We start from the raw sequence: 12,665 nt of genomic DNA, 5'->3' as shown, positions 1-12,665 counted from the left end.
CATCCTCTTTGTAAGCAACTTTTAAATATTGCAGTACCAGGAGAGCGCTTGTTTCTGCAGTCACTTTCAGGCTGGAGTCAAGAAATATAAATTATGAGAGTTTAGAAAGAAAAGCAAAGAGACAGGAAAAAAACCACATGTTCTAGCTCCAAATTTTTTCCCTTGTTGGTGAAGGAAGCTCTTACTGTGAAATCCATCTCTGCCCCAATTAGTCAGTGACACCAGGCCAAGTAATAGAGCTGTCTTCATTGAGAAAGAGAGAGATGAAATAATGAGGAAGGTAAAACTAGAGAAACAAATTTGAATAATGAGTTACAAGTATTAACTGTCTTGCATGATATGCTGTTTCTTATGAAATTTCTCTTGTAATTGTACTCTTTTTAAGGGATCGAGCTCCTTTCATCTTCACATCAGAGATGGAGTATTTCATCACAGAAGGTGGAAAAAACCCACAGCGTTTTCAAGAGTTTGTGGAGCTTTGCTGTCGAGCTTATAATATAGTCAGGAAACACAGCCAGTTACTCTTGAACCTGCTGGAGATGGTAAGAAGTTTGAGGATGACTCCACAAATAGTTTCCTCTGGTGTCCTCTTCCCTTTTACCACTTTGCTGCCTCCAGTAGCACTGTGATTCGAAGAATGATCAGCTGCTCTGCTGGAAATGTTGGTGCTGACACTTCCTGTGCAAAAAGCTATCCAATTCCAGTACTCATTTCTGAGAAAAGAAAAGATGCTTGACTTTTTTTTTTTTTTTTTATGCATTTATTTTGTACAGAAGAGCAGAAAACTGCAAAAGCTGCCTGCTCTATGTTTCACATTCAGTAATTTCACTCAGGCTTTTAGCTAGGTCTTCTAATAATCATTTACCAATCCTGTTCATGGTTACAGCAGGACAGAATAAACCAAATATTTCATAGAGTGGGTGATGTAGCAATGCCTCGTAGCACTGCAGCTAACAGTGATGCCCTTAGAATGTTTATTTGCACATTTCCACACTCCCTTCTTAGAGTGGAAAACACAGGAAATAGAGAACACTACCCAGCTTTAAAAATCCTTTTGTACAGCCCTTTAAGACCTCTCAGAGTTTTGATTATTCTTACTGATTCACACTCTGTGGCAGATACCATAACCACTTTATGCTTCTATTGACTTAGTGTGTGAAAGGTTAATAATTTTCCCCCTTTGCAAGTACAATGAGAATATTAAATTAATTAATATTTGCTAAGTTGCTTGGCTAAGATATTCATCTAAGACTTCATGTCCCTGTGCAAAACCTAGATGACTTGTCTGTGTGTGAAAAAAATCAGCACAACTTTATGAACAGAACCCCTGCTAAGGTTGGAGTACAGCCCTGAAGATGGTCTGTGAACACTGCTCTGTCATTTCCAGCTTTTGCAGTGGGGAGGAAAGAAATGGAAAGAATTTGCTCATCTTGTTTCTCACTTGTCCATGCAATGCTACAGTGATTGAGTCCCCAGTGTGGGACAGGAGAGATTGCCTCAGCTCTCTTAACCCTGCAATGCAAAACTTCATTCCCCTCACTGCATGCAGTGCCTGGCACAGTTGTAGGAGATACTGCTAAGAGCCTCTGGAAAACTCAGGAGCATCCATGCTCTGTCATCCTGTGACACAGTAATCTCTGTGTTTCTGAACAGGATGCTTAAAATCCCATGCTGCAAATATAAGTATATCTTCTGCCCACCTCCTTGTCCCCAGTGCAGTCCTTTTTTCTGTAATCAGCAGAGATAATGATGTTAGATTATCCTGGGATAACAGGGAGAGGGAGCACTAGGAAAATGTTCCCAGCAGGAGCTCTGAAATACCCAGCTATCTCTGCCTGGATATAGCTCAGCTTTGTATTCAGGACATGCTGCAACCTCTTTTGTTTCTGCTGATGTTTAAGGAGAATAGTAATAGTGCTGAGCTACAGATATATTTTAACTTTTGTCAACAGGCTTCAGTTCAGTCTGTTCTGCTGCGTTTCATAACTGAAAAATAACTGGCAACCTACTTGCATCTCACTGACGAGCATTTTATATCAAAAGGAAATGAAAAAAACAGGGCAAGTTTGTAAACACTTTTTTGCAAGTGATGTTTGGAAGGATGAGTCTGGTTTTGCACTTGAAATGGGTCGTTGGTTGGAAAATGTTAGTATCAAAATATTTTCATTTTATGCATCATATCTAAAAAAGTAAATAGACTGTGAAGAAGTTGCCTTTTTAATAGATTTCCATGCAAAGTATCAGATGTTATCATGAAGTGGCAAGGTAAACTAACCACTGCCTAGTTGTATCAGTGACAGTCTAAGATTTCTGTCACTATCCAGAAATCTGCATCATTAATATTTCTTCCTGTTCACACATTCTGCTTTCTGTAATGCTAGTTATAAAAAAAAAAAAAAAAAAATCTAAGAAAACTGTTTTTTAAAAGCACAGTATTTAACAGGAGTGGCAAACTGTTCTCTGGATAGTCAGTGACTTAGTGGTTTCTAGCAAACTGTGATTATGAACAACAGGTTGGGATTTTTGACCCACTTTGGGGCTTGATGCTTTTTCTTGGTGGTGAGCAGCATTTTTCTAGAGCTGTACTGACATTTGCTACTAGAAGGAAAAAACTAATCCGTGAAGTTTGCATCACTTTCAAAAGCAGAAATGAGTGGAAAACCCAAGAGCCTGCTGGCGGTGTTCAGCTGCAGAAATGCCTGAAGTTCATCAGCTTTGCTCTCATTAAATAATCAATGTGAACTATCATAAAGAGGGTGATGGCAGGACTCAAACACTTCTCAATTAGTTTAAAAAAGAAACTTGAAAAATACAGTGCTGGTATAAAAATTTTTTTTAGGTAGAAAATTGTTAAAATGAGCTAGACACTAGACAGCAAGGAATTGATCCACCTGCCTCTGTTTTGACAAGCAACAGATGAACCAAAAAGTATAAAACTGGAGACAGTACCTAGACAGAGCTGATTTAAGACTCAAGAACCCCATCTCCCCATACAAATTATTTCACCTTTCTACACCTCAGAAAGACCATCTGAGAAAAGAGGATCAGGAAACATCCCCATTTTGGAGAACTAGTACGTGGAAATCACATGCCAAGGAGTATCCATTTTTCATGAGAAGGCAGACTGAGCATCCCACATCAGCTCTGGATTCAGGCCCCAGGGGAGCACAGGCAGCTCCACTGAGTGAGTCAAAAGCCCTGGGATAGGTCTAAGTGTGGTAGGTCAAGACATACACGTGGCTGAATGAGAGGAGCAATGAAGAAACTTAAATTTAGGCATCTGGTGACATTTGAGTTGCCCTAGGCAACCTGTAGTTGTTTTCTGAACAGTTGTTCCATGTCTCTTCTAGTATCTAGTATCACTAGCCAGAGTTTTCAGCAGCTTCCTCCATCAGGGGACTGGAAATGTGAAATATATGCTTCAAGGAGAAAAAGGAGTAAAGCACTATTGTAAGCCTCTGAAGAGACTGTCTTGTGGCCCATAAAGTACTGTGAGGTACTGACCCACTAAAGACATGTTTTTTGCTTCATCTAATGGTTTTCCACCTTCTGCAATGCAGAAGACCTAAAAAAACAATCCTCTTTTTCAGTTGCACTTAGAGATCATTCAGATTACATTCGTATCTGGCATTGTTCCCTTTTCTAATGCAGGGCAAGAAGCTTAATTTGCCTGTGCAGCCACTCTTTTTCTATTTTTTTTTTTTTTATAAAAAGCAGCAGGAGTCGTTTTCATCTTTTATAAATGTGTTGAAGGCTAACAGATAAATGGCATTGTGTGTCCTTAAGTGCTGAATGTTGTTTTTGTCCCTGCTCTCAACTCACTTAAATTCACCTCGTTGAGCTTTCTCATTTTCTGTGCTCCTTGCTAGCTGGAATTTTGTGAGACAGCAATCTAATTGTCCAGTACTGGTATAGATTGAGTCAGATAAGAAGCAGGATTTTCCTTCTAACGACCAAAATAAAATATAAAAAATATTGAAACTTGACTTGAAAATATTGAGTAGGTTTGAAGGAATAAGGAAAACACCCTCCCATCTTGTTTCCCCTTGCTCTAGTCACTTTTCAGCAAAACCTTAAAAAAACCCAATGTTTCCTTTCTTCTTTGCTGGTATTACACAAAACTCAATGTATCTTTCTGTCTGAGATAGACATAAATATCAATAAAGAATTCACAACAGTGACTGCAAATTCAAATGCATTTCCTTCTGAGCAATGTGAAGGAGTGATTTTCTTTTTTTTCTCCAGTGCACATAAAGCATCACTCTCAACTTGCTGTGAGTGCTGAGAAAAATCAGTTGGTTTTGAAGTGGTCAAAATTATTTTTGTTGTTGATATTTTAATACACCTAGAGATTGCTGTATGGGCAGTTGAACACCATCAGTTGTCTGCCCTATTTATAGTGTTACTTTGCAAGGGGAATATTTGCATTATTTCTCTTTTGAACCTAAGCTGGCCAAATAACTGGAACAGGTCTGTCCCACATCCATGAAGAATGTTATGCTTCTATAGAGGTCTGTTCTCTGGGCCCAAGCCATGGCTCCTGCTATGAATCGATGTCTAAAGGAACCTTCCTCCTCTATTGACTATAAAGGGAGTGAATCTATGATCCCATTGCAGGAGTCCAGAGTAGTGATGGTGGAAACAGTAGTTAGAAATAAGAAGGTGATGTTGCACTAAATTGGATTAGGACTGCAGTGAGATTCAGAGAAATGTGGTTACCTATGGCTCTGGTGGCTGAATTTATCACCACTAGAGAGCTATGAATGAAGCTTAGCAATGCCCATATTAAGATTATGATAACTGGAGAGAAAATAAATAACTAAAATGTTTCAGTGATTGTGACCCAGCTTCTTCTCAGCACCTCAGTGTGAAGGTTTACAATGAAATATATTCACTTCAGTTTTCCTGGCATTGTTCTAGCATCAGTTCACTTTTCAGGTCAGCAAAACTTTGTGTTTTACAAGAAGTCCTCTTGGTGTAAAACCTTTCTTTTCACAGTTAACCCCATTTAATTTAAGTTTCTTTTTATCAGTTAGTGGGATAATGATGTGTCTTTACTTTAAGATGCTGCATGCAGGGTTGCCTGAGCTAAACAGCATTCAGGACCTGAAGTACGTGTATGATAACCTCCGTCCTGAGGACTCAGACCTCCAGGCTACAAGCTACTTTACAAGGTAAAACCAGAATATAATCCAGAAAGTTTATCTCCTTAAGGCATGAAGCAAAACTGTAAAATAATATATATATATACATAATAAAAAGAAAGTATTTTTTCTGTTTTATTAAGAGGTTGTAATCAGTTGAATTACAGAAAAGGATAATTGGTCTTCATATATTTACTTCAAAAACGTCCTTTCTTTGTGCATGTTACAACCACTCTTCTCTATTTACTGGCAGAAACTGTTGAGTGTTTGTGGTACACTTGTAACAGGTCACTAATTCAGTACCTAGAGATTTCTTTCTTGTTGCTTTCATGTTGAAACTATCCCATCTTATTTCTAGTCAGCTTTTCTCTCTGCTTTTAAATTCAGCAGCTACATGCAAAAGGATCTGGAATGCATTAAAAAAGGTTCAGCTTGCTAATGGACTGAGTGAGGACCTGGAATCCCTGCATTCTATTCCCTTTTCTGTTCTTCTTTTGACCTTCTGTGTTGCTTCAGGCAAGTTAATTCCCTCTGTTAGCTATAGTTCCTCCATCTGAAAAATAGTAAGGATTTTTCTTTTTAAGCACTTAACAGATCTATCAGAGAAAAGCATTGTGTGTGAACAGACGTATGTTTAAAGCTTGATTTGTGTTAGGATAATGAAACCTTTCACTTGTTTGTGATAACTGAGGATTACTGATGAGGAGCTGCAGATGACCTGTATAAAATCACTTTGAAGTGCTCAGCCCTGATCTTTTGGGTCAGGCTCCTGCATTACATGTAATTCCAGCTGTTTACATGATGATGCTCTAGGTGGAGCCAGTGGAGACTGCCTGGATTTGGAAACTCTTTCCCATTCTAGGCATGGTACGAGGAAATGTGTCCCTGTCAACCCCTGTCCTGTGCAGCACCATCATTGGACAGTTTGAATTCACACATCCTAGACACTACATACATGTGCAAAACAAACTAGACTCTTCTGACCTCTTCCTCTGGCCCAAGTGCAGGGCACATACCCATCAGAGCTATGTAAAGAACACTCCCATAGGACAGCACTGTTCTCATCACTGTGTAAACCCCCCCAGCCCTTCACTGCACCCAGAGAGCAAGTTGCAATGATTAAATGAGATGAAAGATTGAACTGGAGAAGCTGAACCAGTCTCATTGCTATGATGGAGGTTCATATGAAGATTTGGGGCAATTTGCTGTGTGTTGTTTATGTGTCATCTTTTCCTGTGTTAGAATCGGAAACAGAGGCTGCAGATTTAAAGACTGGAAGAGAGACCTAGAGAGTTTTCTGAAGAGGGGAATCCCTAAAACAAATTGTTGTTCCATTACTTTACACACAGCAGAGCACTGAGTTGCTTCTCCTTTAACACGTACTTTTTGACTGCTTTCACTCTTGCTCCTTAACAAACTATTTTATTTTAAAATTTAATTACAGCTTCTCATTTACCTTACCCTTTCCTTTAAAATTTTATATATCTCCAACTTGCAGACTTATATTTCCACTTCAAATAGGAAACATTTAGTTTCTAATTAGAACATTAAAGTCATGATTCTGTTAAATAGTTTGGATGGTTGTTTCTGTCCCTCCTGGGTAAAAAACCCAATTTGTTTAATGAAAAAAAAAAAGGATAGGATATACGTAACATATAGGGAGCTATAAGTCTTCAGAGTGAAAAAGTGTATCATGAAAAGCCTATAGCTAATGCCTGGTGGTTTTTGAGGATGGAAAGGATCAGTATGCTTTTTACTTGGGTAGTACTAAAGTTGTGGTTAGAGTTAATATCACTACAGCTTAGCTGGAAAACAAAGACTTAGGGCTGGGTTTGGGACAGAGCTGTAGAGCTCACTCTTTCCTAGAGCTGAGCAAGGTGGTTTGGGTGTTTTGAGGGTTAGGGTGAAGACAGTGGGGGTCTTCAGAGTGGGAATTCAACTGCAATCTCTCTCAGCAAAAGCATTAGCAATAACAGTGGGCATTAGGGAGGAGATGTGGCTCAACACTCTTTTGGAAGTGGGAAGAGTTGGCTTTGTTGCCTGGCAGAGGATACTAATAGGATTAGGATACCCTGTTCAGTCCAAAGAAGCAGGTCTCAGAGGCCAGTGTGTCCTTCTTCTCATTAGATTTCTTGTAAGGGTTGCTGTTAAAGTAATGAAGGCCTTCATAATGGAAACACCACTCAAGCTCTTCTTAGCACCACAGTGCAGTTCTGGACAGTGCCATGGGTTCTGTTCTTATTTGAAACTATATTCTGCTAAAATGCCTTTAGTGAACTCCAGATCTGTTATCCCACTTTCCTTCAAGATATTGAAATGCAGATTTGACATTGTCTACAGAGGCCATTATATCATGTAAGTTAGATATTGCTAGGGTGCATATTTTGTTCTTTAATACTCTTATGGTATGTTTGTATTATATACGGCCACTTGGAAGGAGGAAGTCTCTTGTTGTCAGCTCATAAACTTCCATGGTTCACATTTACTTTGGTATTTTTTTTGGTCTTTATTCTAATTTCTATTAATTTTTTAACATAATTTGTATTAACATATGTATTAGCTAACATAAAAAAATGTCTTAACATGGACAGAATATCAGCTTTCATGCCTAATACTATTTAAGCTTCTGAAAAGTTTCAGGCACTTTTCAAAATAAAGACTTTGGGGTGGCCTGATACTCAGAATCATGCAGAACTTAGCCTCCTGTGTAAACATTTTGTGACCTGCCCTAGCAATATTAATATATTATTGAGTATTTTGTGAGCCTTGCTGTACATATGTTGTCTTTATTCCAGATGTCCAGAAAAATTCTTACCTACCCCCTTGTTATATAAAAAGTCTGGCTGAGAAAAAGTCCAGTCACCCATGTCTCAGGGTCACTCATTGTCACTTATTCCTGTATCTATTTTTTTCAGACTGTTCTTAGAAAGGCCAAGGAAATTAAAAGTTCTGGTTGTTAGTATAACTTCTGGTAGCTCTCAAATCCTTCACAATTCATAGGTCCTTTTTCTCCGTGATTACTTCCAAATACATTTTATTATTTTTCAAAAAATTCTTTTCTACATAAGGAGTGTGGTCACTGGAATGTGAAAATCTGCCAACAAAAAGTTACTTCTTGTTCTAAGTACAAGGTAGTTATTGTAATCTTTCCAACTCAGTCATATAACTTGTATCTGCCGAAACCTCCAATCTTCTGCTAGTGGAAAGAGGAGAACAGTATTTCTTTGTATTTCTGTAGAAATAGATTTCTTATAGCAATTGCCTGAGTTTCATTTGACCAATAATACTGACACTGCCTCCCCTGTTGTTTAAAAACAGCATGAAATGATGAACGATGTCATAAATATTCCTGGCCAGGCAATGTTAATTTCTTTTTTGCCATCACCTTTTCAGCCATCAGAATAATACCATCACACTTTGGACTGTAACATACTGACCCCTTTCAGGATCCTAAAGCACTCTGTGTTTGACCAAATTCCTTTCCTCTCATTCTTGATTTAAGACATGTTCAGCCATCTGTGGTCTCATTTGTGTGCCATGTCCTTCTCACATTGGGTCAGTTCAATGCTGTGAGCTGATGAGCAGCAGTGTTAAGCCTCACAGTTTAAAGCCTTCTGGAAGGTCACACCCTCTGGTCCTGCCTAAACAATGCACCAACTGAGAGTTTAACAAGAGTTTCTGTGTTTGCTTGTCAGTTCTCTGCACCTAGTGCCAAACGAAACATTGTTGTCTCTCCAGCATCTGCCCTGAACTCAGTTTGATCCTTGAAGCTCAATTTGATCCTTTCCCCGCCCTCCTTTCCTCTTCCCCTGACAACACAGTTTTCACCAGCAACTGGAAACCCATCTCACCTCTGGGTATAAATTTTCTCTACGGTTCTCTGCAGATGTCTTCAAATGTCAGCATGGTGTCGCATGCTGCCTGACATTTTAAATGTGCCTACAAAGGGATGTATATTTTATTTATTTATTTATTTATTTATTGAAGGGATTAAAGTTACTCTAATGCAATGAATGGAGTTTACTTCAATAGACTGCAGTATGGAATCTAACTCACTCTTAGGAGCCCATGAATAAGAGATGCATGGTGTATCTGATAATTGCTAGCAAAGCACCACTGCGTATCTGGACCAGCCTGATTCTGGAGGGTGCTGCTTGAGTCAGCTGACATCTTTACTAATGTAATAATGAAACAAGTTTTTAACTAGCTGCCATTGACCAGTTTGAGTATATCTGCTCCAAACCACAAATGCCACAAAGCTGGAAAATTCACAGTAATTCCTTTCAAACAATGATGCTAATCTCAAACTGATCATCCGGTCCCTGTTTCTCAGGTGGCTGCAAGACTCCAGCAAGAAATCTCCCAAACAACAGAAAAGCCAGTGAAAGCTGGTGACTTCTGAAAGGGCATAGACAAAACTAAGGCAGTAAACTTCCCTCAGAGACAATGAAGCAGTCAGTAAAGATCGTGGTATATGTGCTTCAAAGGAGCAGAGGCACACTTCCTCCTTGAACTTATGCTATTTGAGGCACATTCATACTGTTGCCCAAACTGCATATGTCACCAGCTCAGGGAAGAGGAACATCTTCTGTTCTGGAAGAAGTATAGAGGAGGACAAGTAGGAAAACTAGACTGGGAGATGTACTTCAGAAAGACCATGTGATGCACTCAGCCCATGGGATCAGTTATTCTGAAGTAAAAACTGCATTTTAAAAACTAGCAAAATAGGAGAGGAAAAGAGTATGATTATTTCCTGCATACTATCACAATGGGAAACGTGGTATTAAACTAAAGGGCTATCACTTGCGGTACACAAAAATAATGTCAGCTCACTATCAAAAAATAATGCTGTAAATTAGAAAGGTGTGTCTCTGAAAGCAGTAATATCCTGGGAAAGTCAGTTAAGAGCTGTTGGGGTCATCTAACCCAAATTGTTCTAAAATAGAGTCTGGTAAATTCATGTTCATTAACATCTGATAATACCATGAAAATAAGTGTTGCTCATTATTCACTAAATTAATTCCAGATGAGATGGAAATGATAAGCAGGATGCCATAAAGAATGTCAAGGTTTGAGTTGAATATTATATAAATATATAGCAAGGCTAAGATCTGGATAACTGGTTACTTATAATGAGTGTATGTGCCCTCTAAAGGCTGTAGAGGAAGACTGGTGTATACAAAAAGGTGTATGCACCAGTGCTCAGAATGCCTGTCCCATAACAAATGTCTTCTTCCTAAAAATCAACATGCCAGTTGCTCTTAAAAACTTTAGCCAATAGTTTCATCCATTTCTGTTCACACAAGCAGCCAACCAGTCTGTGAATGGTTTACCTGACATTCCTGTCAGGTATTTGACTGAGAGTCAAATATGAAATTCAAAGTTAGTTCAGCAGGTCAAAAGTGGAGTGTTATTACTTTTCAGTAATCCTGGATATTTAACTTGCCTCTCTGAGAACAGGTCAGACATCAATCTGCATGGTAAGTGGGTATTTTCATGTGGGTAAAACTATGGTTTCTGCCCAAAAACTATGCCTTAGCAATGTTTTGATTCTCAATTAATGTTACTCTGGTTAATGATGCCCTTCCTATAGGCCACTTCCTTTTTCTCATCTGTAGACCACTAGGCTCTAATTTGCTAAGCAGCTTGGGCTATCAGAGCTCTGAAATTAGTACAAAACCTCTTATCACCCTTGTGAAGACAGAGCCATCTTTAGGTACAAGCAAAGATAGTAATGGCCTTGCAAGAGGATCCCAGCAATGAGTATTCATGACCTTACCAACTTCTCCTATGGTAAACTTAATGTGACTGTAGAGAAAAGATGTACGGGGATCTTGAAGAGTTCAAGGAGAAAGTTCCACCACTGATCTTTAGGACAAATTTTAGTAATCCTCACAGAATCAGATTACCATGTTGTTGAACTGGGCTGGTGAGCCAACCATGTCAAAAATAAACTACAAAATTAAAAAAAGAAAACTTGATGTGCCCCACTGCTCCATACATAGATAGGAATCAGATTCTGGGAGGCTGTGGGAAAGAGGGTTTCATTAAGCCAGTTTGCCATTGAAAGAAAGTGAGGAGAACCATACCCAGAAATGTTCTACCTTGCTGTAAAGACACGCTCCGAGATGTCATCAGAAGAGACCTTTCCAATTCTGATTATAGGATATCATAAGGATTTCTATGAAGGTTTTCTATTCTAACACAGAGAGGGAGAAAACAAAATATACTTCTCTTTCTATTTTACTTTAAATATAATAATTTAAAATAATTCACAGGAAAAATCTGCAACGACAAAAAAACCCTCTGTTTTGTTGTAAAGTATATGATTACCAATCTGGGTGTTAAAAGTATTTTAGAAGCTTAATGGGCACAAAGAATAGTGGTATTCCAGTATCAGCTGTTCTGCATAGTGATGATGTCTGAATTAATACCCATTTATAAACCAAGGCCAGCTTTGTCTGCATTCAAATCCACTGTACTTAGCTGCAAAGTTAATGTGTTTTACAGTGATATTGCAGATTCCCTGACTGCTTTGCTATAATATGGCCCAGTTACAGATTCTATCACCTAAATCAAGTTCAGTGAGCTACATGTTTAAACTAGGCATTAAATACATAGAAGTTATGAAGGAAACATTCACCACAGATGCAACATAGTCAAGCAGGACTAAATGGATTTTGTACTAATATCTGGAAATGGGATTTGTTTCCTTGTTTTTCTTTTGAGTGTTAATTTGTGTCATTTATTAGATGGTCTGTATGTTTCTGTTTCTGGAGATTGTAATTAATAATTAAGATAATTATCCTAATCACTTCAGAAATGCCTTTCTTTTTATTACCTTGAGAGAGACATAAATGTCTTCTTTCCTCAGTTTAGTATGCCTAATTGGTCTATGAGAAATTTACAGAGTGTTTTGAATGAAATCTCAGTTTTGAGTGAGTGAATTTGGGAGCTATCTGCAGGTAGAATGTTCATATTGGTATAGTTCCATCTGTGAAGCTAAAGACTTTAGCCAGAACATCTGAGATCAAGAAAATTAGGCTTATGCGATGAACAGAGTTGATTTCAATTGACTGCAGGGTGCAATCCAACCCACTCACAGAAACCCATGAATAACAATTTAATTTAAAATGACAGCTGAAGCATTTGCTCAGTTTTGAACAGAGAGTGATGAAGGTGGCTCAGGGTATTGTCAGTCCTTGCAAGCTAGTTAGAAATAGTCCAGAACTGGAAGAAAAAAACCCCAAATCCTGGCAGTTTGGTAGAGGTTTTCTGCCATATGGCCTGAAACTAATGGGTTGTTGTTCTGTAACATCAGAACCAATTCAGGATACCTTCAGAGAGCTGTAGAAATAAGCAGTGAAATAGAAAAATAAATTAGCATAACAAGTTAAATAGGTCTTAACCAGCAATTGAATTCAAGAGGGCAAGTGTTTTCTAATGAGTTCTGCATCTTACTTTTCAAAGATCAGTGATTATCTTGCAGTGTTATTTCTCAAGTCAGGTTCACTTTGATGT

The 12,665-nt window shown here is 38.4% G+C and overlaps 1 protein-coding gene across 7 annotated transcripts in view; it reads left to right on the top strand.

The window, feature by feature from the left end:
• PIK3C2G (phosphatidylinositol-4-phosphate 3-kinase catalytic subunit type 2 gamma) overlaps nt 1-12,665 on the top strand; it is a 203,336-nt gene that overhangs the window by 144,835 nt on the left and 45,836 nt on the right. For all 7 annotated transcript variants that reach the window (XR_003988979.1, XM_030469369.1, XM_030469368.1 and 4 more), the window contains 2 exons: nt 386-542; nt 5,065-5,174. Coding sequence is in view for 6 of the 7 variants with exons in the window: in XM_030469369.1 (XP_030325229.1) it covers nt 386-542; nt 5,065-5,174 (267 nt within the window). In the remaining variant the exon portion in view is untranslated. The remainder of the gene's footprint in view (nt 1-385; nt 543-5,064; nt 5,175-12,665) is intronic.

This window comes from Calypte anna, chromosome 1, assembly GCF_003957555.1.
Source record: "Calypte anna isolate BGI_N300 chromosome 1, bCalAnn1_v1.p, whole genome shotgun sequence".
Classification (NCBI taxonomy): Eukaryota; Metazoa; Chordata; class Aves; order Apodiformes; family Trochilidae; genus Calypte; species Calypte anna.
This window is presented reverse-complemented; position numbering and strand designations above follow the sequence as displayed.